Below are 22,936 nucleotides of genomic sequence, written 5' to 3' on the forward strand. Positions count from 1 at the left end.
TCTATTGATAGTCATAAGTGTCTGCAGTTGGGTTAGGCTTAAAGCAAGGCAGAGTTTGCATCAAGATTAGAAGTATGTTGGAACAGAGCTGTTAAAAAAAAAAATTAGATTCCCCAAACTATTGCGATATTCAGAAAAATTAGTGCTATGTGAGCTAAAAGTCATATTTAGGCATTGCTCTTTTCTCACAGCCCGGCCAAGTTTTGTGATTCACCCGCAAAATACCGAAGTGCTAGTTGGAGAGAGCGTTACCTTGGAGTGCAGCGCAACTGGGCACCCTCAGCCACGGATTACCTGGACCAAAGGAGACAGAACCCCTTTACCAAGTGACCCTCGTGTCACGATAACTCCATCAGGAGGACTTTACATACAAAATGTGAAGCAGGAGGACAGTGGCGAATATACCTGTTTTGCAACTAACAGCATAGATAATATCCATGCGACTGCATACATCATAGTCCAAGGTAAGTAATGTTCGACTAGGAGTGGCATGCTGTAAAACATAGTAGGAAGAGTATATTACTTTAAATTGTGTAGTTTTGTCTTTTTCTCTGAATTGTCAGAACTGAACTAAAATCATAAGTTTTTTTTTCTTTTAATTACATTATTCTAGTGTAGTCCATAGGAAAGTTGCTATCCATTTCACTCAGAGCAAGATACTACATACTAATTCCCTGAAAGTTCGGTTTTATTGATTATTCTCAGAAGTTAATCATTGGTGTTTTGAAATGTTTATTTCTTATGTTTTGTTTGCCTATAGGAATAAACATACAGTGACAAATTTTGTGGGGGGGAGGGGGATTCATTTATTTTCTGTAACAGGCAACAATCCTAGAGATTAGAGTTTGTGCCTGGAGCACGAGAAATGGAGATTTGAGTGCAGATCTGTACTGCTTTCTTTTGTAGACACTTCAGTGAATGTGGGAATATTTTCTACTGAGTTTCATGGAAACTGTCACTCTGCCAGCTGAGGTGTTAGCATAGCTTTTCTGTAAAACAAAAGCCAAAATACTGTAACTGACTGTGATCACAATAATTTTGGCATTGTGTGTCGATAGTATGAATATAAAGTATGTCAAGAACAATATATCAAAAGCCTCCTATATATATGAAGAATTTTTTTTTTTTGCAAATGTTTTCATGCTGGGACTTTTATTTGCAAAACATTCTGAGTAACCTTTAAATTTGTTAAAGTTTCTTTCTGTTCTCATGTTAAGATCTCTAGTTGGCAAACAGTTTAGGTTGCAAATGCTTTGTTAATGAGTTCAGTTTTTAAAGCTGTACAAAACAACTTGTCCATGTATCTTGTTCATTTGTTATTCACTAATGGATGATTGTGTTTTGCTAGCTGAACACATTACTTCTCACACTGATAATGCCATGATGTTACTGCAGAAATTGGCTGACACTCCACTCACTGCTTTCCTTTTATGTAAAGAAGAGAACAAGCAACTCAGGATTGTTTTGACTACACTGCATTTTCTTCACAATTTAGCTGAGAATTTTTGAGAGAAAGAGAAGGAGGTATTTTTAATCCAGGAAAGACTCTGTGTTTGATTCTACAAGTCTTACCGTAACTCTTATTTTGGATCTATGGCAGTAGATCCCAGAGGCCTTCACTGACACCAGGAGCAGGTTGTGAGGGAGATGTTAATGTTGCACAAGTGGCTGCCCTATACCAGTCACAATATAAAACATTCCTATTAGCATTTCTTTTCCCACAAATATGAGATCTTCAAGTCACTGTCATTTCAGACAGTCATGCATTTTTTACTTGTTTTTTTTAAACCACTTTATTTTCTCTTCTGTAGCTCTACCTCAGTTTACTGTCACTCCTCAAGACAAAACAGTGATTGAGGGACAAACTGTTGACTTCCCTTGTGAAGCGCAAGGCTATCCCCAGCCTGTTATTGCCTGGACTAAAGGAGGTAAGTGTAATCCATTTTTACTGTTAAATTGCTAGAATAGTTTAGCTGTCATTTTGGATCACTAATGCTTTGAAAGGAATTGCATGTATTTGTTTGGATGCTTCAGTCTCTGAAGGAAAGAGTTAAGAAAAAACTCTCTTTCTGCTTTAGCTAGAAAAAGCAAGATGTCCCACAGAAACTAGCTGCCCAAACATTTTTCATTATTAAATGAAAAAGAGTCACTAAAACATATGTCTCCATAATAGATTCCTAATAATAGGTGTTTAAGAAATAGACAAATCATGTCTGGCAATACCTATCACTGCCGGTTTACTGCAGAAGAAATGGAGGTGACTGTCATTAACTGGAAATCTGAAGTTAGGTAGGATGTTCTTTCTTCAGAAACCAGAACAGTCCAACCTGTAAAGGGCATCCATATAATGGCATTTCTGTCACTTAATGTGGATTCATAGGAACACTGGGGTGCACTCTGCTGACTGTTTTATCACGTTGTGGCTGTAAAGGCATTATGCCAAATCCAGTACGAAGAAATAGTGTAGTGGATGTTTTATCAGTAAGTAAGTATTCCAATTGAATCAAATGAAATAGCTCTAGCAGGCAAAACAACTCTTAGGAACTTTTAAATTGTGGTAGATAAAGCAGATTTTTAACAAACTCTTAATCATTTAGATGCTGAAAATGTCCCTTTTTCTCCCTCTGCCAAGATTGCTACAATCAATTGAAATGTCCAGAAAGGAAGAACAGGGTACAGACACTATTGTGCCTTGTATTTCATTTTTATTTATTCCATATTTTCAGGCCCATGTGTCTGTTTCTATGGATTCTCTAGATGGCCTAGATAGATGAGATTAATTGTGTCTTACACACATGGCAATAATATGAAATAGGAATTACCAACAGTAATACCTGTTGGTGGTGTTCTTACGATGCCTTCTCATTCGAATGCTTTATCATGGTCCTTAAAAGAAAATATTTATTTCTACCACAAACAGAGAAGAGATCAGGATTATGATTGTGTGCATATGTATGTTTTGTTTGCTTTGTATGTTTATCTTCTGCGAAGTAAAGGTTTCAACCTTTTTTGTTTTTTTAAGAGACTTTATTTTTTTCCAATTTTTATCAAATTTAAAATCTTCTGGATTTCCCATTTTCCGACACAAAGGGACTTTGTTCTGCACTGCTATAAATAGCAAATGCTCTTGCTCTGTGTTTCAGGAGGCCAGTTGTCTGTTGACAGAAGACACTTAGTTTTATCCTCTGGAACCCTAAGGATTTCCAGAGTTGCTCTGCACGACCAGGGACAGTATGAATGCCAAGCTGTCAACATTATTGGATCTCAGCGAATTGTCGTATACCTGACCGTACAGCCTAGAGGTATGTTCTCCATGTACAGCTGCTGGGAAAAAAAAAAAAAAAAAAAAAAAAAAAAAAAGATTTAAGCTTACACTAAAATACACAGCACTGTGTTTGATTTTTTTTTTCCTAAAATGTAAGATTGAGAATTAGTTATTTTTGATGGCACAAAGTGTTAATATTAGGTAGTTTATCTTTGTTTAGAATTAAAACAGCTTTTGAAACAGAGCTTGAATAGTGCTTTGGTTTATCTTCAGGACTTTTGCTGCATTTTACAATGATTTTAAGTTGCTGGTTTTGAATTATAAGGTGTCTTATTAGTTTTTATAAATTAAGCACGTGGGACAGTGTGCCCTGATATACTTTGTTCAAAGTTACTTAGAGACTACATAAGCTTACAACTAAACATGGCCTTTTTTGATAAGAGCTTGTTAAAATGAGGCTATGTCTTTTGTTGTTTAAAAAACTTGCTGTTCAAGTATTGCTAAGATTTCACATTTCTGATAGTTATGTCTGAGTATTTGTATTTTTAGATTCCAGGTGTTTTTTTAAATAAATAACATGTATGGATACCTATCAGTATTTGTACAGAATATCATTCCTGTAGAACAGTCTGTCTTCTGTGAAAGAGATTTATCGGATTTAGTCTTTTTTTGTAAAGAATGGAGGTTTGCTACAAGCATTTCTGTGCTTGGGAATATATTTTGTTTTGTGAAAAGTCTAGTTTTTTATAAGACTCTATGCTCTTAACTAAACAGTGTTGTTAACATAATGTTGATGTTCAGAAACAGAACACTTTATTTTACAACAGCAGTGTGGCCTTAACAATGAAAAGTCAGTCCTTATACTTAAAATAAGCAGATACACCAAAAAAATCCCCCAAACCAAAAAACCCACCACTCAATTTTTCCTATGCTTTTCTTCAAGTGAATTCTAAGTAAGCTACTTCTAGGATTAATTATAATCATACTAATACATATTATTTAGTTAAGTACTTTGGTGTTTAACTAAATTCTAGGAGATTAAATATTTAATTCAAAGCATTTATTGTTAGCGACCTCATTTTAAACTGTATTTTAGTGCAAGGGGCTCAGATGTCTTCCTGAGCTTAGATGTTTGTCAGAAAAAATACCATTGACTTTTCTTAGTTTTTAATAGTACTGGGAGATGGATTTGTCAAAATTGCGATGTTTGGGGGTTTTTTTACCTCTCTAAAATTGTTGACTAAAATTCCATAAAACAAAACTCAATTTTAAAATTTTTATAGCCTTTCAGCTGTGTTGAACTTCACTGAACTTGAACAAAGTTTAATACAATTATTTTTGTGTAACTGGGGTTGCAAAATCCAGTCACCAAAAGATAGCAAATACAAGATTGAAGGCTTCATATGCAGCCTGAAATTGGAGTCCTCCATACATTCATTGCAATGCTATTTTCAATTATGCAAGAAAAGAAAACTTCTTCTTTTGAGCTTCTAACAAAAGGACTGTTCATCTGAGAAATGTCTAGTCAGTGGTCACTGTGGCTAAATCTGTGCTAATGAACACAGTTTAATGGTCTAGGTCTGTTTGCTGGCATGACATGGCTCACATCCACAGAGACAGACTCTCTTGCCTCCCCGTGCTGGATGCCTGCCTCTGGATGCCTTATTTGAAACAGTTTCTGGTCCCATTAAAAAATGTGTTTGTTTTATTCACACTGGGTTTAGGTAACTGTGTGCCCTGTGTCCTTAAAATTGAAGGTGATTTTTTTTTATGTTTTGAGGAGTAGGGCTCACTGGTGTCGGGGAGGTAGGAGCTCTGTGAAGGCTTAGCACCTCCACAAGTTGGGCTGGGGATATCAAAGTTGAATAAGTTGTGAAAAGTTTTGCTTTTGTCATCTAAGAAATCTCTGTTGTTCCTATTTAAAAAATGAGAACTTAAAAAAATGACAGAAGTGGGTGGGATATTAATTCTAGTAACTTTATTCAGATTTAGCTATTCACGGAAATTTTTTTCAGAGCTTTTATTCACAGAACTTAAGTGCTTGTGGCAACTAGTAGCCTGTTTTGTTAGAAGTTAAGAATATTTAAAAATGAACCTGAAGCAGACATCAGGAATAAGGAAATTTATCTCTAAGACAAACTTAGAAGCAACTAAAAACTTGCAGACAGAATAGGGTTATAGATTAAGAAATGGTGGGTAACTGAAAAAAGTAAACACTGCTGACCTCATTTTAGATTGTCTTTTGCACAAGTTGTATTTTGAACCTTCTCAGTGTGTCATTTGTTTTTTTAGTGACTCCTGTGTTTGCCAGCGTTCCCAGTGACATGACGGTGGAGGTTGGCACGAATGTGCAGATCCCGTGCAGCGCTCAAGGGGAGCCAGAGCCAGTAATTACGTGGAATAAGGTACTAGGTGTTTGTTTGGTGGTGGCAGAAAGGCAGTGGCCTTTCGTCTCTCCATAACTTGCTATTTAAACTGCATATTGTTTGCTCTGGTGTCTGAAAACACTACCTGAAGTTCAGTCAACAAATCTTTAATACAGAGCGTGTCTATAGATACCAAACCTGAATTTTATGTGTATTAAAATATATATATATGGTTGTGCAAATTGTTATATAGACCAGCTAAAATTCAGGCCTATGTATTTTAGTGACAGTTCAGTGCGAATACCCTGTTAATAGTTGCACTTTCAATGATATTATAGGTACAAAGCAATAAAAAGATATTGTATTGCTGAGCCTTTTGACACTGTTAGGTTGACGCTTTAACCAGGACATGCTTTGGTAACTGCTTGGTAACCTCTCTGTGGCTTTGATTTCCATTGGTGCAATAATTGTTATATCAAACTACCAGGTAGACTTATTACCAGAGTTACTGGTGAATTAATGGGTTGCTAATACTGATCTTCAATTTTCCTGATTATCTTCTTGTCTCCAACTAGCAAGCATTAGAATAGGTACCTTAACGTACCTTAAGTTGCTTCTAAATGTGCTGTGGCACGTGAAGAATTAATGCATATAAAACTCTTGACATCTTTTTTAGTTGGTTGATTTTGAGTAACATCAAATATATATGTTCTCAAGAGGTGCTATCTTATTTTAGGGTCTTAAATTTTATGTAGTGAGTACCTATAACTATTAAAATACTTTGATTTATAATAAGGAGTACTTCTAAATTATACAGTGTATTTATTTACTTTTAAAAGTACACGCAAGTAATTCCTTCTGTCTACATGACTGTGTGAGTTTTTTATATGTTTATCTAAATCTATTTGATTATTACCTTGGCATACACAATAGAAGTATAAAATAAAATGTAAAAATAAAAGAGGAAAAAGAAGACAAAAATTCAGATTTGAAAACAAAGAGTGTTCAGAATAACTAACCATTGTGCTTTGCTGCAGGATGGAGTACAGGTAACTGAGAGTGGAAAATTTCATGTTAGTCCAGAGGGATTTCTTACCATTCGCGATGTTGGAACAGCTGATGAAGGTCGATATGAATGCGTTGCCCGGAATACCATAGGATACTCCTCTGTTAGTATGGTGCTTAGTGTTAACGGTAAGGTGTATGAAACAGAGGTATGAGTTAGCAATTAGAATAAAACTAATAATCTTAATTTGTAAGATGCGAAAAAGTTAATCAAATGTTAAATTCCTTCTTTTATTCGTATTTTTCTTCTTCTCTTATAATACTCTCTCTTTTTTTCTCTTCATTTAATTTAGACAACAATCTGCACACATGTGAGTAGGATGGGAATACATCAGCCAAAATGTCTCTAGGAGTTAAGCTTCAAAACAAACAGTCCAGTCAGTCATACTACTTTCCTCTTGAGATATTATTTTGACCTATTAGAATTTGCTAGTTGAATACACAATCTAATCTTTAGGGTTAACTTTACAAAAAGTCCTGTGGCACCTTTAAAGGGGCACTTAGACCACTTGGTTGAAAATTAGGCTGCAACCATTGTGAAAAGATTTAGGAAAGTGATAATAATCTTAAGAGGCTAAAGGAGAAAACATAAAGAAAATGAGAATATTTGAGTTTATTCTAATTAATTTGAAAGTAATAATGGCAAATAATAGTTATCAATTATTAATACGTAATAATTATTAATAAAGCAGCCAAAGAGGCTAAGGAAATAACTTTGTTGCACAGATTGACCCTAATGCTTTTCTGACTTACGCAGTGAAGCTGCTGATTTTTCAGACTCATTTTGATTGAATATATTAAGGAAACTGATTTTTTTTGTCTTTTAGAAGAAAATATGAGGAGATATTTTTGTATAATTGAAAAATTAGTATTGAGCAGTGATTCTTTAACATATTGGATATTATTTTGCAGTGTTATATCTGATGTTCTATATTTTGTTAAGTAAATTAATAAATATATATCAGTGTTTTTTCTAATCTATTGATTACCATGATATCAATCACATGGTGTTAATAAAACGATGATGTTCCCTGGTTTAAGTTGCTTTTAGTAGACTGTCAGTCTATCCCCTTCTCTAGCAAAAATACATATATGAAGTCTGCAAATGAAAAAGTCTATAAAAATCAGTTAATCTTGGTTACTCTGGAGATGCACAGGAAAAAAAGTTTTTTGTTTTAAAAAAGAAGAAAAGATTAGCCAGATCTCAAACCAATAAGAGCTCTGAAAAATGAAACCACGAATTGAACTGTAACCCCACTGCACATCAGTTTCATTCACTTAGTGCAGATGTGAACTGCTCACTCTCATCTGCTGAAATGAGGAAACTACAGAACTTGGTGCTAGCTAATCTGCAATATTTAATTGTGATATGGTTATTTTTCTTGTAAACTGTAGCATCAATAAACCTAAAATTAGTGAAACTACCCTTGATTAATCTGCGTTCATTCTGAACTGGTAAATGATGTTTCTCCTTAAAACTAGTGGAATATCAGATACTGTTTCTTTATGGTTGCTATAAAAATGAAGCTGTCAGAGAAGCAAGGAGGACAAGTGGACAGATCATAAATACTGGATACTTGCTGTCTGGACAGTATTAATAATGGCACAGCCAGAAATGCCTAAAAACTTGCATATAAATGTTTCTTTTAAAAAAAGTTAATGTTTTATGAATGTTCCTAATGCACAAAAATCTTTTCTTGACATTGAGAAAGAATAAAGAAAGGCAAGCATATAGAAGCAGGGGGGCAAGTTTTGCTGGCTATAATATTTTAAAGACACTTTTGCCATTCTCTTCTATCCTTTTCTGTTGTTTTGTAAGAGTCTCTGGATTAAGTTTAAGGTAGGATGTATCTGGATTACGTTTTGTGGTTAAAAAAATTGTTATTTTACCTCACACCCTCCTCATCCCAAAAAAGGTATTGTGTGAAAGGCTTGCAGGGAGCTTGAACTTTTAATATTTATCACTCTAAAAGGTGAACTGCTGGCAGCAAATAGTACAAACAGAAATATAGTACAGTGTAGTAAATATCTGAGCAAGGTTTAGGATTCAGCCTGCACATACCATTAATGAAAAAGATAGCTCTGCATAACACGTATCTAAAGTGAACACCGAGGTTACGTCTGTCATTGACCGCACTAGGGAAGGTAACCTGCCACTGGATTTTTACAATCTGCAATGCTACAGTGTAAAGATGGTTCATGCTGCACAAGTGCTCTCTGAAACAACTAAAACAAGGGTAGCAAAGCTGTAAATGATATTTCTCTTTAAAATGAGTACTTTATCATGTTTCTATATGGTTGTTATGAAAATGAAGCTGTCGAGCCATAAGGACAGTTGGCAGTTAGGACAGGTCAGGGACTATTGCCCGTAGGCACTGTGAAAAGGGTCACTCCATTTTGGATGCTGGGCGCCTGTTGTGAGCCGCCCAAGGCAGCTGGCCTCAGGGCAGAGAAAGGGGCTTCAGCTACAGCGAGGGAGTGCCAGGGGCTGTTTTGTTTGATGGACTAGACTCTGAAACTCATATAGACACAGCTTCAGCTGCCAGTTATGAATGAACAAGGAAATATTGCCTATAAAAGAAAAAAAAAATGAAAAGCTTGCAAACAACAGTTTTTATGTCAGCTGATTTTGTACATCTGCTGATTTTATTCAAGTGTATTTGCTTTGGACTTCTTCCCTACTTTACCCTTCTTCCTGTGTGACTTGTCCAATCTAAACACGCTCTGGAAATTGTTAGCTGTTGCCCCTGGATGTGGTGGTTCTTGGTTTTGACTGAAAGGTAGGTTATTAGCCCTAGATACATTGTACAAACATCCAGCTGCAACTGAGTTCTGTATAAAAAGGCAGATGAATGGGCCTATGCATTAGTGAGTTTCCAGTTTTATGCAGAGTCGTTAAATAGCTTTTAAGCATGTGATTTTTAATGTAGTATTAAAAACCTAGGTAATTTTAAAGTAGAAAACAAAGTAGTGATCAAACTAAATAAAATATTTAGAGCCCTTTAAAATTAACATGTGTTGCTTACTAGACTAAGCTCAGGAGAGGAGCAGTGTTAATTTACTGTAGCTATTTGGGAATATATAAAATCTGTGGGGGTTTTTTAGTGTTATTCTTTTGTGCTTTATTCATTTTTTGGTGAAATCTCTTTGAATTTATGTGATGCATGTGTTTTAAAAGGCAAACTAAGTCTATCAGTATTTTCCACTTGCTGTAACACATTCCTGTAAACCCTTTAAATTCTAACATTGAATTGAGTACTAATTCAGGTAACTGAAATCGGAGGGAATACTTGCATTGATGTCGGTGGATATAGGTCAAGTTCTTGATATCAACACATGAAAGCTGATAATAAACTACACCAGAAAAAAAACCCCTTAGTAATCATTGATTTTTTCTTCGGTCATTTTTACTTGAAATTTTAGGACTAATTAATGGATAGTTAAATGCTGTATGCATTTATCTTCACTTTATTTTGTTTTAGAATTTTAAACAAGCTGACTTTTAAACTTACATTAACTTCTATTTAAATGAATTTTGCACTACTGTAATGTGCTTTGATGGAATTCCAAAATGGTTAAGAATTATATATTTGAACGAACTAATGCTTAAAGAACAGGGTTTACTTTGTGCAACTGAAATGATGTCGTGTCTAGACACTGTTTTATAGAAGTATCTTTTTGTGTGTGTGGCCATTTTTGCAATAACGTGTGAATTCCTCTTTCTGTAGTCCCTAATGTCAGCCGGAATGGAGATCCTTTTGTACAAACATCAATTGTGGAAGCAATTGCAACTGTTGATAGAGCAATAAATTCAACACGTACACATCTGTTTGACAGGTACCCCCTTCTTTTTTTTTGTATTGAGAAATAAAAATTAATTTAGTATATCCTAGAAATAATGGAAAATTTATTAAGAAAGAAACCAGTTTATTATTTAAATGACATTGTTAACATCTGGTTAGTTCTGGGAATACTAGCATTTTAACATGTAATGATTCCTGTTGTTTAAACACTCCTGTTGAGACCTCTATTCACTGCAGCAGTTTTTCTGCTGAGATAATGTTTATTAAAGGGCTATTAAATGTTTAATTGCTACTAAATTATTAAATATTTTTTTTGTTTGCCTTCCATTTTGAGATGAGTAACCAAGGTATGTACTAATCGCATTGCTAAACATTTAAATGATTTGTGTAGTATTGTTATTTTGTAACTCTTGTATGCACTTACTATTTTTTTCAAATTATCTATCAGTCGTCCTCGTTCTCCAAATGATTTGCTAGCGTTATTTCGATACCCAAGGGATCCATACACTGTTGAGCAAGCAAGAGCTGGGGAAATATTTGAAAGGACATTACAGCTTATTCAAGATCATGTACAAGATGGTCTAATGGTTGACCTGAATGGAACAAGTCAGTACTCTTTGCTTATTTTTCTGTGTTGAAGTGTATTTGCCTTCTTAAGTCATTGTACTTCAAGAGACATTTATTTAGCAAGTCTGGATCCCAACTGCAGAACCATTGCATTGAAATAAGTGGAGTATTTGACTTTGCAAAACTTTACCAAGTATATATGTTTACCCAGTTCAGTCCTTGGTTTGCGCATTGCTACATTATGGTGTGACTGAGTTTGTTTGAGCTCTCCAAGTACAGTGTTTTTATTTTTCCTTATGTTGATATTTAGGGGAAAATTCATATGCAGATTCTTCTACTGGTCAAATTTAGTATAATGGAAGTGCATAATATGTCCTCATTGTTAACTCCCTGTCTGTTAATCCATTAGGACCATTGTTTCTTAGCAGAACAGACTTTTCTGTTGTGTATTAAAAATTATCAGTATTTTGTTCATGTTTCTTTAAGTAAAACCATTTAGTGTTGGTGTGCCTTGGCAAGGAGAAGAGATGATATAACAAGAAGGATTTGTATACTTTACAAACCAAGGTTTCTGCATGTACCATAATAGTATTCAAAGAATTATTTGCCAGTCATTCTTTAAATGGGTATCAAACTAAGCTAAGTGTTTCCTTTAGCACTGATCTGATTCTACTTTTTATAAATAGCAGAAAAATGAAAGGTTTAATACTTCTACCTTTTAGTTATTGAAGTCCAAGTTCAAATGCATGAAGCCCAACTGGAGCATATACAACTAATGTGTGTAGATATGTGTGTGGATAAGCTTGAGACATAGGACTGAAGCATTTGGAAATAACGATAGAGTTTTAGGAGACCTTTTGAGACTTGAGACATAGCCAAAGGCTACACTGAAAATCTAGAGGAAATATTTTTACTTGTTATATTCTTTTTGATGTTTATAATTCAGTATTTATTGTAACTTCCGAAAACTTTAACTCTGACCATGAACTAGGGAAGTGTTTATAAAACTAAAGACTGCAAGCTTTGTGGAGTACTGTAATATTTACTAGTAAAAGAAGCTTGTTGCTCATTACAAGAGCTGAGTAAATAATTTGTGATGAATAGTTTACCACAAAATCTTCTTCAAAATTCTTTGAAGGCTTGTGTTTCATAAAAGCAACCTGATTTAATTTGTTTGTCTGATTAGATGCATATGCAAGCATATTGAATATAATACTAGGAATATATGAAGTCTGATGTGTGAGAATTGCTTGACTGCTTTGCACTAGGATTTGTAGTAGCGAAATTCAATCACGTAAAGTTTACCAAAAATTGACATTAAAGCATACAAATACAAATTAATGGACACAAAATCAGGCAACTTTCTATGATACTGGAAATCGTGTTCACAACCAGAGCTTGCTTCTCAGCCCTGCAAAATCCATAGAAACCTGGCTTTTGGAGAAACTTGAATAGTAAAATAAATCTGGTTTTATTTAAATAGCCTAATGCTCAGATTTTAGTACTCGTATTTGTCCTTATTTTGATTTATTTCAAAATGCAGAGCCTAATGAAAGGTGTTATATAGCACTTTTGCATTGGGAACAGTTGAGAAACTTGACAGTTTCCCGTTTGGAGACTTTTTTTAATGTAAAATCTTGGAATATCCCAAGGAAAGACTATGGAGCCAAATTTTCCTCTGCAGTGACAGACTGTATATAACGAAGGGAATTGCTGCTTGTGAGGTTCAGATTGGATGTTAGGAAACAGTTTCTCGCCAAGAGGCCAGTGCGGCACTGGAACAACTTACTCAGAACAGCTGAGGAGTCTCAGTCCTTGGAGGTTTTTAGCTGAGCTGATCCAGTGCTAGAGACGGCCATGCTTCAAGCAGGAGCTTGATCTGGTTAAGAAGTCACCTCTCATCATATGTCTGTGACACTATGAAACATCTTCCTTGCAGTTTGAAAAAACTGTAGCTAATATAATGTGAATTGAGTTTGCCAGCTTCTAAGCACTGGAAATGTTCAGCACCCAGCCTTTCAGAAAGCAAAGCCAGAGTTAGTTACCCCTACAATATGAGGGGTAATTAAGGATCTGAGACTGCCATTTTATGGCAGCCTCCACTTGGCTCAGAAAGCCATCAAATCTAATCCACAGATGAGATATTGCGTCCCACCTGAATTTCTAAACAGAGAAGCTGAACGTTTTATTTTAAATTGGTAATGAAGGTCGTTCCACCTAAAACATTCATAGTCAAGTTTTGCTCATAATTTGATTTCAGAAATGTGGGTGGCAACTGGGATAACCACAGCAGACAAATGTCTATGTAAAGACATAATAATGATCATAAGGAAAGAACTCCATGATGAATGAAGATAATTTAATAAGGAGTGTTGTTATAAAGACGATATGTTTTCTAGGTGTAGTTTTAGAATGAAACTGCCCTAGTAGTAGCCAGCATATTCTAATATCATATCAATAATATCCTCAAAGAATGTATTTTGCTGCATTGCCCAGTGGCACTTACAGGTTTTGCTCTCTGGTTTGTTTTTCTTTTTCCGAGTCTGGAGTATTCCATAAAATAATTTGTGTATGTGTACAAGAACAGGTTAGTTTTGCCTAATGCAAGCACTAAGTCTCTAATATCTTTGCTTTGACTTGTAGACCATGCGGAGTGCACGTAGCCTGAGGATAAGAAAACGTAGATCCCCTGACTGAGCACAGGTCCTGTCCCAGCTGAGCAGCTGGGAGCAATCCAGTCCCTTTCAAGGCAAAGACAAAGAGGGGCTTTAGGTGGTTTGTTTGAAATTGCCCTGCATTGTAGAAATTGGCGGAGAGCCAATGTGTCTAGCGCACGCGTATGTGCTGAATGTAGATGTAGGTCAGGGTCTTTGCAGGCACGCTGGGACTGAGCCTGGGACTAAAAGGAACATTTCCCGACTGTGTGCAATTTGCCTGCACCAACCTCTTGCAAAACTGCATTCAGTTAATATTCTTGAGTGACTACCATCATGGTGGGAACCCCATGAGCCCGTGGGAACACAATACTGCTATACACACCCTCATTTCCTTTTTTCCTTCTGCTTTTATTCTACTTGTTCGGTTTTACTCCTGACTGCAAGCTTTCCAGATCAAGAACCATGGTGGTGTATGATGGTTCCTAGTTAGCTAAGAGTACATCTACACTGCTAAATACTCTGCCTCCTGGGCTCTCTCCTGGATCCTGGAACCGTGCTCATCCACACCGTGTATCAGTCAGTAATGGAAGGTGTGCCTATGCTTTGGATGAGCTGGGCCTGTTTGAATTGAATCTCGCAGTTTGTGGTATGGTCTTGGAACAGTGTGGATTCTTTTCAGATTAAGGGAAAAATGTGATCCGGGGCCACAGTCAGTCCAGGAGAACAAAGTAGAGATTTTCAGAAGGAAATCTACTACTATTGCACAATGGATACAGTAGGGATGTCTTTCTCAGGATCAAAAATGTCACTCTACAGGCACATTTCTGTTTGTCTACACAAGTTGATAATGTAGATATAGGCTAAATTAATGCCTTTTTTTTTTTCCCGAAATGAAGTCCAGGTGTTTCTAAGAAAAAATCCCTTTTAGAATGACTCTTAACAGGCAGCATGGACAAGGCACAGCCTGACTGTTCTGCTATTTGCAGTCACCCAACACTGTACTAGGCCTTGTGGCCTTCCGTCCTTCCGCATACTGTCATACCACAGCAGAGATCATGCAACACATAGCCTTAGTTTGAAGTTATAAAAACATCATTCAAATGAATTACGGTGTGTCTTTTGTATATATTATTTTTCTATGAACTGAGAAAAAAAAATGCAGGAAAGCGATAAGTAAGCTGTAGTCCCAGAGGTGAATGGTGTGGATTGCAGAGGAAACCTGTGCCAAGTGTTATGCAAACACCACTTTTATTTAGAAACTAGTCTTGGGTAGTGTGAATACGAATTACTCCACACCACTTGTCCTAGATCACTCCTCTGTTTAGCTGTATTGTCTGCTATTTTTTGGGTGGTTTTTATTGATTTTTTTTTTTTCTTGAAATTCTGCAACTTTCACTGTAGTAAAGCAAAACAAAGTAGTTCAGTGAATTATCAAGTCTCAAAAGATTCTCTTGGAATCCATGTAAGTGTTATTGACACTTTTCGAAATGCTTTTAGTAACATGGGGAAAATTTTCCCATTTATCTCAACATGAGGCTTTTATTTCTGAAAATATCTCTGCTTTCTTAAGTGACCAAATAAGTAATGAGCTCCTTTTGTGAACATTTTATAAAAGTTGTACTTGAATTTGCATTTTATAAAGTTCCCTCCTGACCTAATAGTGATCATTGCTCAAATGATCTAATGTTCTTATATACATATATGATTATTATTATTTTTAAATAATGGGGATATTTAATCTGGTGGAAAATGCAATATAATAACATTTCAAAGAAGTTCATGATCTGTGAATGAGTCTATGAAGGCTTTGATTTTCTCTCTATCTCTCTTCTGGTTTCAGGTTATCACTATAACGACCTTGTATCCCCACAGTACTTGAATCTGATAGCTAATCTCTCAGGCTGTACAGCCCATCGACGAGTGAACAACTGCTCAGATATGTGCTTCCACCAGAAGTACAGGACACACGATGGAACCTGCAACAACCTTCAGCATCCAATGTGGGGCGCTTCTCTGACAGCTTTTGAACGTCTGTTAAAGTCAGTATACGAAAATGGATTTAATTTGCCTCGAGGAATTGAACCCAGGAGGCTCACTAATGGCTACGCACTCCCAATGCCTCGCTTGGTTTCAACAACTCTAATTGGAACGGAAACAATAACTCCTGATGAGCAGTACACTCACATGCTCATGCAGTGGGGTCAGTTTCTTGACCATGACCTTGACCTCACTGTGGCTGCTCTAAGTGAGGCCAGGTTTTCGGATGGTCAGCATTGCAGTTCAGTTTGTACAAATGATCCTCCATGCTTTTCAATCATGATACCACCAAATGATCCCAGAGTTCGAAACGGTGCACGCTGCATGTTTTTTGTACGCTCCAGTCCGGTTTGTGGAAGCGGCATGACATCTCTCCTGATGAATTCTGTGTACCCACGAGAACAGATCAACCAGCTGACTTCATACATCGATGCGTCCAATGTGTATGGCAGCTCGGACCACGAAGCACTAGAAATCAGAGACTTGGCAAGTCAAAGGGGTCTTCTGAGACAGGGCATCGTACAGAGATCTGGCAAACCCCTTCTTCCATTTGCCACTGGCCCACCAACAGAATGTATGAGAGATGAAAATGAGAGCCCAATTCCCTGCTTTTTAGCTGGTGATCAGCGTTCTAACGAACAACTGGGTCTTACCAGCATCCACACATTGTGGTTTAGAGAACACAACAGAATTGCCACAGAGCTCCTGAAACTCAATCCACACTGGGATGGTGACACAATATATCACGAAACACGCAAAATTGTTGGTGCAGAAATGCAACACATAACATTTAGCCACTGGCTACCTAAGATCTTTGGAGAGGTAGGCATGAAGATGCTTGGCGAATATAAGGGTTATGATCCCAGTGTTAATTCTGGCATAACTAATGAGTTTGCAACTGCCGCTTTTAGGTTTGGTCACACACTCATTAATCCTTTTCTGTATCGACTGGATGAAAACTTTGAACCTATTCCACAAGGCCATCTACCTCTTCATAAGGCATTCTTCTCTCCATTTCGGATTGTAAATGAAGGAGGCATTGATCCACTTCTAAGGGGATTGTTTGGTGTTGCTGGTAAGATGCGTGTCCCATCACAATTACTCAATACAGAATTAACAGAAAGACTCTTCTCCATGGCACGTACTGTGGCTTTAGATCTGGCAGCTATGAATATTCAGAGAGGCAGAGATCATGGAATTCCTCCCTACCATGATTTTAGAGTTTACTGTAATCTTTCTTCAGCTCAGACTTTTGAAGATCTGAAAAATGAAATTAAGAATCCTGAAATCAGGGAGAAACTTAGCAGGTGAGCCTGAGGTGAAGAAAAGCAATCAATTATCTAAATGTGCATGCAAAATTAGTAGTTAAATGTCTTAACTAGAAGAAAATATCTGTTAAGAAAGGAATAAAGGGAATTTTTAAGAAACTTCCATCTGTACCAGGAAATAGGTGTGGAAAATTCCCACATGCAGATCATTTCTCCGCTTCTACATCTCTGTGAACAATAAGAAGTTAATATATTCTGTATGTGTCCATGAAATTATTAATTTGAAATATCTGGTTTTACAAATGCTGTTAAATATAAATGTTGTTTTACTGTAAGGTCATATTAAATGCCAGTCTTATGCGAGTATTTACATGTTTAGTTCTATTCATTCCGTACACTAAAACAAATGGGAATATTGTTCATTGTATTTTCATGTGGACATCCTTCATTACCAGTAATCTGTTCTTCTTCAGGGTGTCAGTGTTTGAAAACAAGTCTTCAACTACCTGCCACCCCTAGTTTATCTACACACAATCAAAGACAGAGAATTAGTCTCAGATACAGTAAAAGAAAAAGTGCACAGAGGGGCAGGAAAGAGAAGCTATTGAAAAAGAAACAGTTCTAAGAAATCAGAAGAAAGCTAGTAGGAGAAAGGAAATTGTGGGGTAGATTTGCAGACCCCTGTGATGTTACTCACATATACAACCTACATTGCAGGATTTCTTGTATATACACTCAAAGCTTGTTCACAAAGTATGTAGCACCATCACTGTCATTTTTACTGTGAATTTTTCATATCTCTTGCCCTTAGTTTTACCACATACTGGTTATTTTGTAAATGTAAAATATTTGATATTAACTAATTGTGTTTTTTCTCTTTATAGATTGTATGGTTCCCCACTGAACATAGACCTATTTCCTGCTCTAATGGTAGAAGACTTGGTTCCAGGGAGCCGACTGGGGCCAACTTTGATGTGTCTATTAACCACACAGTTTAGGCGCATTCGAGATGGAGACAGGTAAATTGATATACCATGGAAACCAAAAGGCATTTTAAATTGAGAATGCTTGGTAACAGTTGCAATGGCTTGTTTCCAAATCAAGCTGCATTTTTTTTTTTTCATTTCTGATTTTAATATGTAATTGAAAAAGATGAAGAATACAGGCTTAAAACATTGCTGGAAGCTATGATTAATTTATTTTTTAAATCTGTTACTTTTTATGGGGAGTATGTCATACTCAGGTCTGAAAAGCACCACAGCCAACACAAAACAACAAGTTCCCTTTTACCAATTATTTGACTCTTTCTGAAAAATTGATATTATGCATCTCCTTTCATTGGTATTTAATTATTTTATTGACAAAGGAGTTGTGGTGGCTGAGACACTTTTACCATCTCCGTTACTTAAGCATAGGTTGGAAAAGTATCACTCTGGGTATATAACTCCTATGCATGTTTCAATGCAAGCAGTCTGTGCACCAAAAGAGTGTTAAAAGCAGGCAGGTTATTCCCAAGAACACAATTTGATAATTGTTCTTAGATTACTTTACATTATAAGCAATTTCTCATTTTCAGTTTCTACAGTACTTGAAATAAGAAAATGGCTATTGCTGTTGTTACAGCAGCCAGATCTCCTTCGCATACTTTCTGCACACTCGTTTGCAATCTGAAAATGAACGTTTCCCTCATTTTAACATAATTTGTGACGTAGGATCCTGGTTTTTGCATGGCACTAGGGTAGAAAGACTTATGCTGATTAGTCCCATCCTAGTGAAAGGGAAACAGAGGAGGAATTAGGAAATTAGATTTGATTCATTTTATCTAATGTCATTTGGTTTTGAGTTAGGTTTTTTTTTTTTGGGGGGGAAACAAAATTTAGAAAATATAGGCAAACATTGACTATTTAGGAAATGGGATTCTGCTGCCCAAAGAATACATGTGTTTTGAGGCAACATGCCAGCAAAGAGTAAAATATTACTAGACATAACGAAAGCAACTCTTCTTTGAAAAGCCTTTACAATGGGCAGAGGATCAAAGCTGCCAACACCATGCAAAACAAATGTCCCTGTGCAGGGAAAAGGAGTGATGTTTGAAGGGAGCCTAACTTCATGTCAAGATGGAAATTTCAGAATCTGTTTTTCTGATCCCAGTACTTGGAAATACATTGTCCACTGTCCAATGCCTTCTGAAAATGATACAATAAGTAGATAAAATGAAATTTGTTGATCATTCTTCTAAGTTTAGTATAAAATTGTCATTGATTTTTTGTAAAGGTTAAAGAGCCTCGTACTTATTTTTGGTTGAAATAGGTGATAAAAAGTATCAATGTAGAATTATAACTTTACAGTTTTGTGAGATGTAAATGATACCACAGTGAGCAATTAGTATATGTTAGAATAGTGTAAAATGTTTTCAAATCCTGGACAGTAACTTAAAATATTTTCTTTTACAAGTGCTGGCTTGCTTTTCACAGTAATTTATTATTAATTTTTTCTGTTGATAATAGGCTTTTTAGCACTTTATGTATGAAAAAATAATTTATTTGATAGTACAGTGTTTCCTGCTTGAATACAATTAATTAACCGATCATATATTAGTCAGTCCCTGAATTACTGTAGTCATTAAAATAGTTTTACAGGAAAAATTTCCTTAGTAAATTAAACAATCTCAGTTATCTTGATCATAAACTAAATATAGATTAATACTATATAATTACTATATTAATACTTCCAATCTCAGCAATTCTATCAAATTTTTTTTTCATACCCATAGAAAGTTTCCTGGAGAAAGAAATCTGTAGTAAATTAAGCCTCTACATTAAATGAAACCTAAACTTGGTAGTCTAGTGCCATTTTAGATGTTGGAATTGGACTAGAAGAGAAGTCAAAGGATTTGTTGAAGACTTGGGCCCTTTCAGTGTCAGCATGACACCAAGTAGGGCTGAAGTAACACCAAGCACTTACGTTTAGGTATCTAGATCTCTCCCTCAGATACAATGTAAATCTGAGAACAGGATTTATGGAATAATTAATTTCAATCTCAATATAGTATTGCAGTATCTCTGGAAAACTGTATGTTTTGTTTTTTCACTAGCAAACTTGTCTTTTCTGTGAGATTACAGGTTATGGTATGAGAACCCAGGTGTGTTCACACCTGCTCAGCTGACTCAGATCAAGCAGACGTCTCTTGCCAGAGTTTTATGTGACAATGGTGACAACATAACCAGGGTGCAACATGATGTCTTTAAGGTGGCTGAATTCCCACATGGATATAGTAGCTGTGAAGATATTCCTAAACTAGACCTCAGAATGTGGCAAGATTGCTGTGAAGGTCTGTATATGGGTGGATTTGGGTGTATTAATGTGTGCTTTGTTTAGTGTCAGTACATTTTATTTTAAGAAAATATTTGACTGTTGTTCAGTTTTTGTTAAGATGTTGCAAACTCAAAGCTGGAGAAGAACATTACTATTTAACTTCCCAATAGAAGAATGAGAGATTATTTATTTATTATTTATTGAAGTGTCTTCTTTGAGATCTTGTCTACTCATCTGACTTTGTACCAAGGGTTGAATTCTGTCTCGGTACTGATCAGCTGTGATGCTAAACAATTTGAGATAACCTTTTTGTCTTCATTAATTGCAAGGCTTTAAAGGGGAGAGGTAGAATAATGAGGTAGAATAATGTTCCGTGCTTATTAGTAAGGGAATAAGATGTAAGGCAGTTACCACAACCCTTGTTAAGTGAGTAATAATTCCAGATTTTATATGAAATATAAACACATTCTAAACATATGTTTTCTTCCTTTTGTGGATAAATATTCTTGTTCATTGCCATCTCCTTAAAAAGTCAGGACAGTGGGATGATTTGCTTTTCTTTAGAAGTGAACTTTTTTTCTCCAGTGTCGTAGTTCAGCCCTGCTTGGAACAAAGCTACGCAGTCTCTCGCTCACTTCCCCCACCCTCTGAGGGAATGGAGGAGAGTTAATATAACAAGAAAGGCTCAAGGTTTGAGATAAGGACAGGGAAAGATCGTTACAGTTACCGTTATGGGCAAAACAGACTTGACTTGGGTAAAACTATTTGTTTATTATTAAAACCAAAGCAGGATAATGTGGAAGGAAACAAAACAACTTCCCCCCACCCCTCCCTCTTCCCGGGCTTAACTTAATTTCAATTATCTCTACCCGCTTCCCCCTTCCTGAGTGGCACAGAGGGGAATAGGGAATGGGGGTTCTGGTCAGTTCATCACATGTTGCTTTACGCCTCTCCTTCCTCCTTGGGGGAAGAACTCCTCACATTCCTCCTCTGCTCCATGGCGGGGTTCCTCATGCAGGCTACAGACCTTCATGAACTGCTCTGGCACAGGTTGTTTTCCCATGGGGTGCAGTCCCACAGGAACCGACTGCCCTAGCGCAGGCCCTCCACAGGCCACAGCCTCCTTCAGGCATCCGCCTGCCCTGGTATCGGGTCCTCCAGGGCTGCAGGTGGATCTTTGATCCTCTGTGGACCTCCATGGGCTGCAGGGGGACAGCCTGCTTCACCATGGGCTGCACCATGGGCTGCCGGGGGATCTCTGCTGGGAGTAGCATTACTCCTGCCCCTCCTTCTTTGCTGACCTTGGCGTCTGCAGCGATTCCTCTCACAAAAAGTTCTTCACAATCTGCTCAGGCAGGCGCCTCTCAGGTTCTCTTCACATCTCCTCTCCACTTCTTGCGGCCAGGCTGGGCCAAGTCAGGCCCAGACAGCCACCCGGCAGGAGGCCAGAAGGTGAGGGCAGAAAGGCCCACAAGGCTCGCGCCTCCCACTCTCTGCCTCCACTTCAGCTTCTTCTCAGCTCCTTCCTTTTCTTTTGTTAAATTATTTTCCCCCTTCTTAAATACATTATTACAGAAGTGTTATCACAGAAGTGTTATCATGGAACATTGTGTTACCAGCTGGCTCAGCCCTGGCCAGTGGCAGGTTCGCTCTAGACCCAGCTGAGTCCACCGGACAAAGGAGAACCTTCTAGCAGCTTCTTGCAGAAGCTACCACCATAGCCCTCTCCACTAAACAAAACCAACACATCCAGAAAAAAGGTTTACTTAGCTTCATGAAGCACAGGACACTTAGAATCTCATGTTTCTTGGTAGCCTGTATGTTGACTATGCAGATTTTCTGCATGGCCTCTCTTTAGCCATCATCACATCAGACTTCACTGCATCTGTAACATAGAAGATCCCTTCCCAAAAGAATTTTCTGGAATACACAGACTTGCAGAATGATTTGCAGTATCATTAACAACCAAGTAGTTCAGAGGACAATGACCTCTCTTTATTGAGATCTCCTTGACAGTGTTGTTATCATTGTCATTTGACAAAACTCAAATTACATGCTGTGGTTGAAAAAGTACATTTAGGAATTTTGGGACCTTCTCTGTGGAACTCTGATTATATAGAAATTGCTGTTAAACAGATTACTAGCTGGAAAAAACTTGCTCTTATTAGAGAGAGTAATGGTACTATCAGTAGTCAATTATTAGACTCTTATAATTTACCCAATAAAAACCTAGCTTTCAATACCAGTATCTTGTAGATTTCCTGATGAAAGGTATCTAGATCTTAGAATCTTAGAATAGTTTGGGTTGGAAGGGTCCTCTAGTCCAACCCCCCTGCAAGGAGCAGGGACATCTTCAACAAGATCAGGTTGCTCAGAGCCCAGTCCAACCTGGCCTTGAATGTTTTCAGGGATGAGGCATCCACCACCTCTCTGGGCAACCCGTTCCTGTGTTTCACCACCCTCACTGTAAAAAATTTCTTCCTTATATCCAGTCTGAATCTACCTCCCTCTATTTTAAAACCATTATCCCTAGTCCTGTCACAACAGGCCCTACTGAACAGTCTCTCCTCGTCTTTCCTGTAAGCCTCCTTTA

The 22,936-nt window shown here is 36.9% G+C and overlaps 1 protein-coding gene across 2 annotated transcripts in view; it reads left to right on the forward strand.

The window, feature by feature from the left end:
• Positions 1 to 22,936, forward strand: part of PXDN (peroxidasin) — a 90,414-nt gene that overhangs the window by 52,665 nt on the left and 14,813 nt on the right. For both annotated transcript variants that reach the window (XM_086744056.1, XM_086744057.1), the window contains 10 exons: positions 192 to 464; positions 1,812 to 1,928; positions 3,144 to 3,302; positions 5,558 to 5,670; positions 6,669 to 6,825; positions 10,425 to 10,533; positions 10,948 to 11,105; positions 15,564 to 17,067; positions 17,913 to 18,047; positions 20,151 to 20,359. In XM_086744056.1, the coding sequence (XP_086600182.1) occupies positions 192 to 464; positions 1,812 to 1,928; positions 3,144 to 3,302; positions 5,558 to 5,670; positions 6,669 to 6,825; positions 10,425 to 10,533; positions 10,948 to 11,105; positions 15,564 to 17,067; positions 17,913 to 18,047; positions 20,151 to 20,359 (2,934 nt within the window). The remainder of the gene's footprint in view (positions 1 to 191; positions 465 to 1,811; positions 1,929 to 3,143; positions 3,303 to 5,557; positions 5,671 to 6,668; positions 6,826 to 10,424; positions 10,534 to 10,947; positions 11,106 to 15,563; positions 17,068 to 17,912; positions 18,048 to 20,150; positions 20,360 to 22,936) is intronic.

This window comes from Chlamydotis macqueenii, chromosome 3 (assembly GCF_036417535.1).
Source record: "Chlamydotis macqueenii isolate bChlMac1 chromosome 3, bChlMac1.mat, whole genome shotgun sequence".
Lineage (NCBI taxonomy): Eukaryota > Metazoa > Chordata > Aves > Otidiformes > Otididae > Chlamydotis > Chlamydotis macqueenii.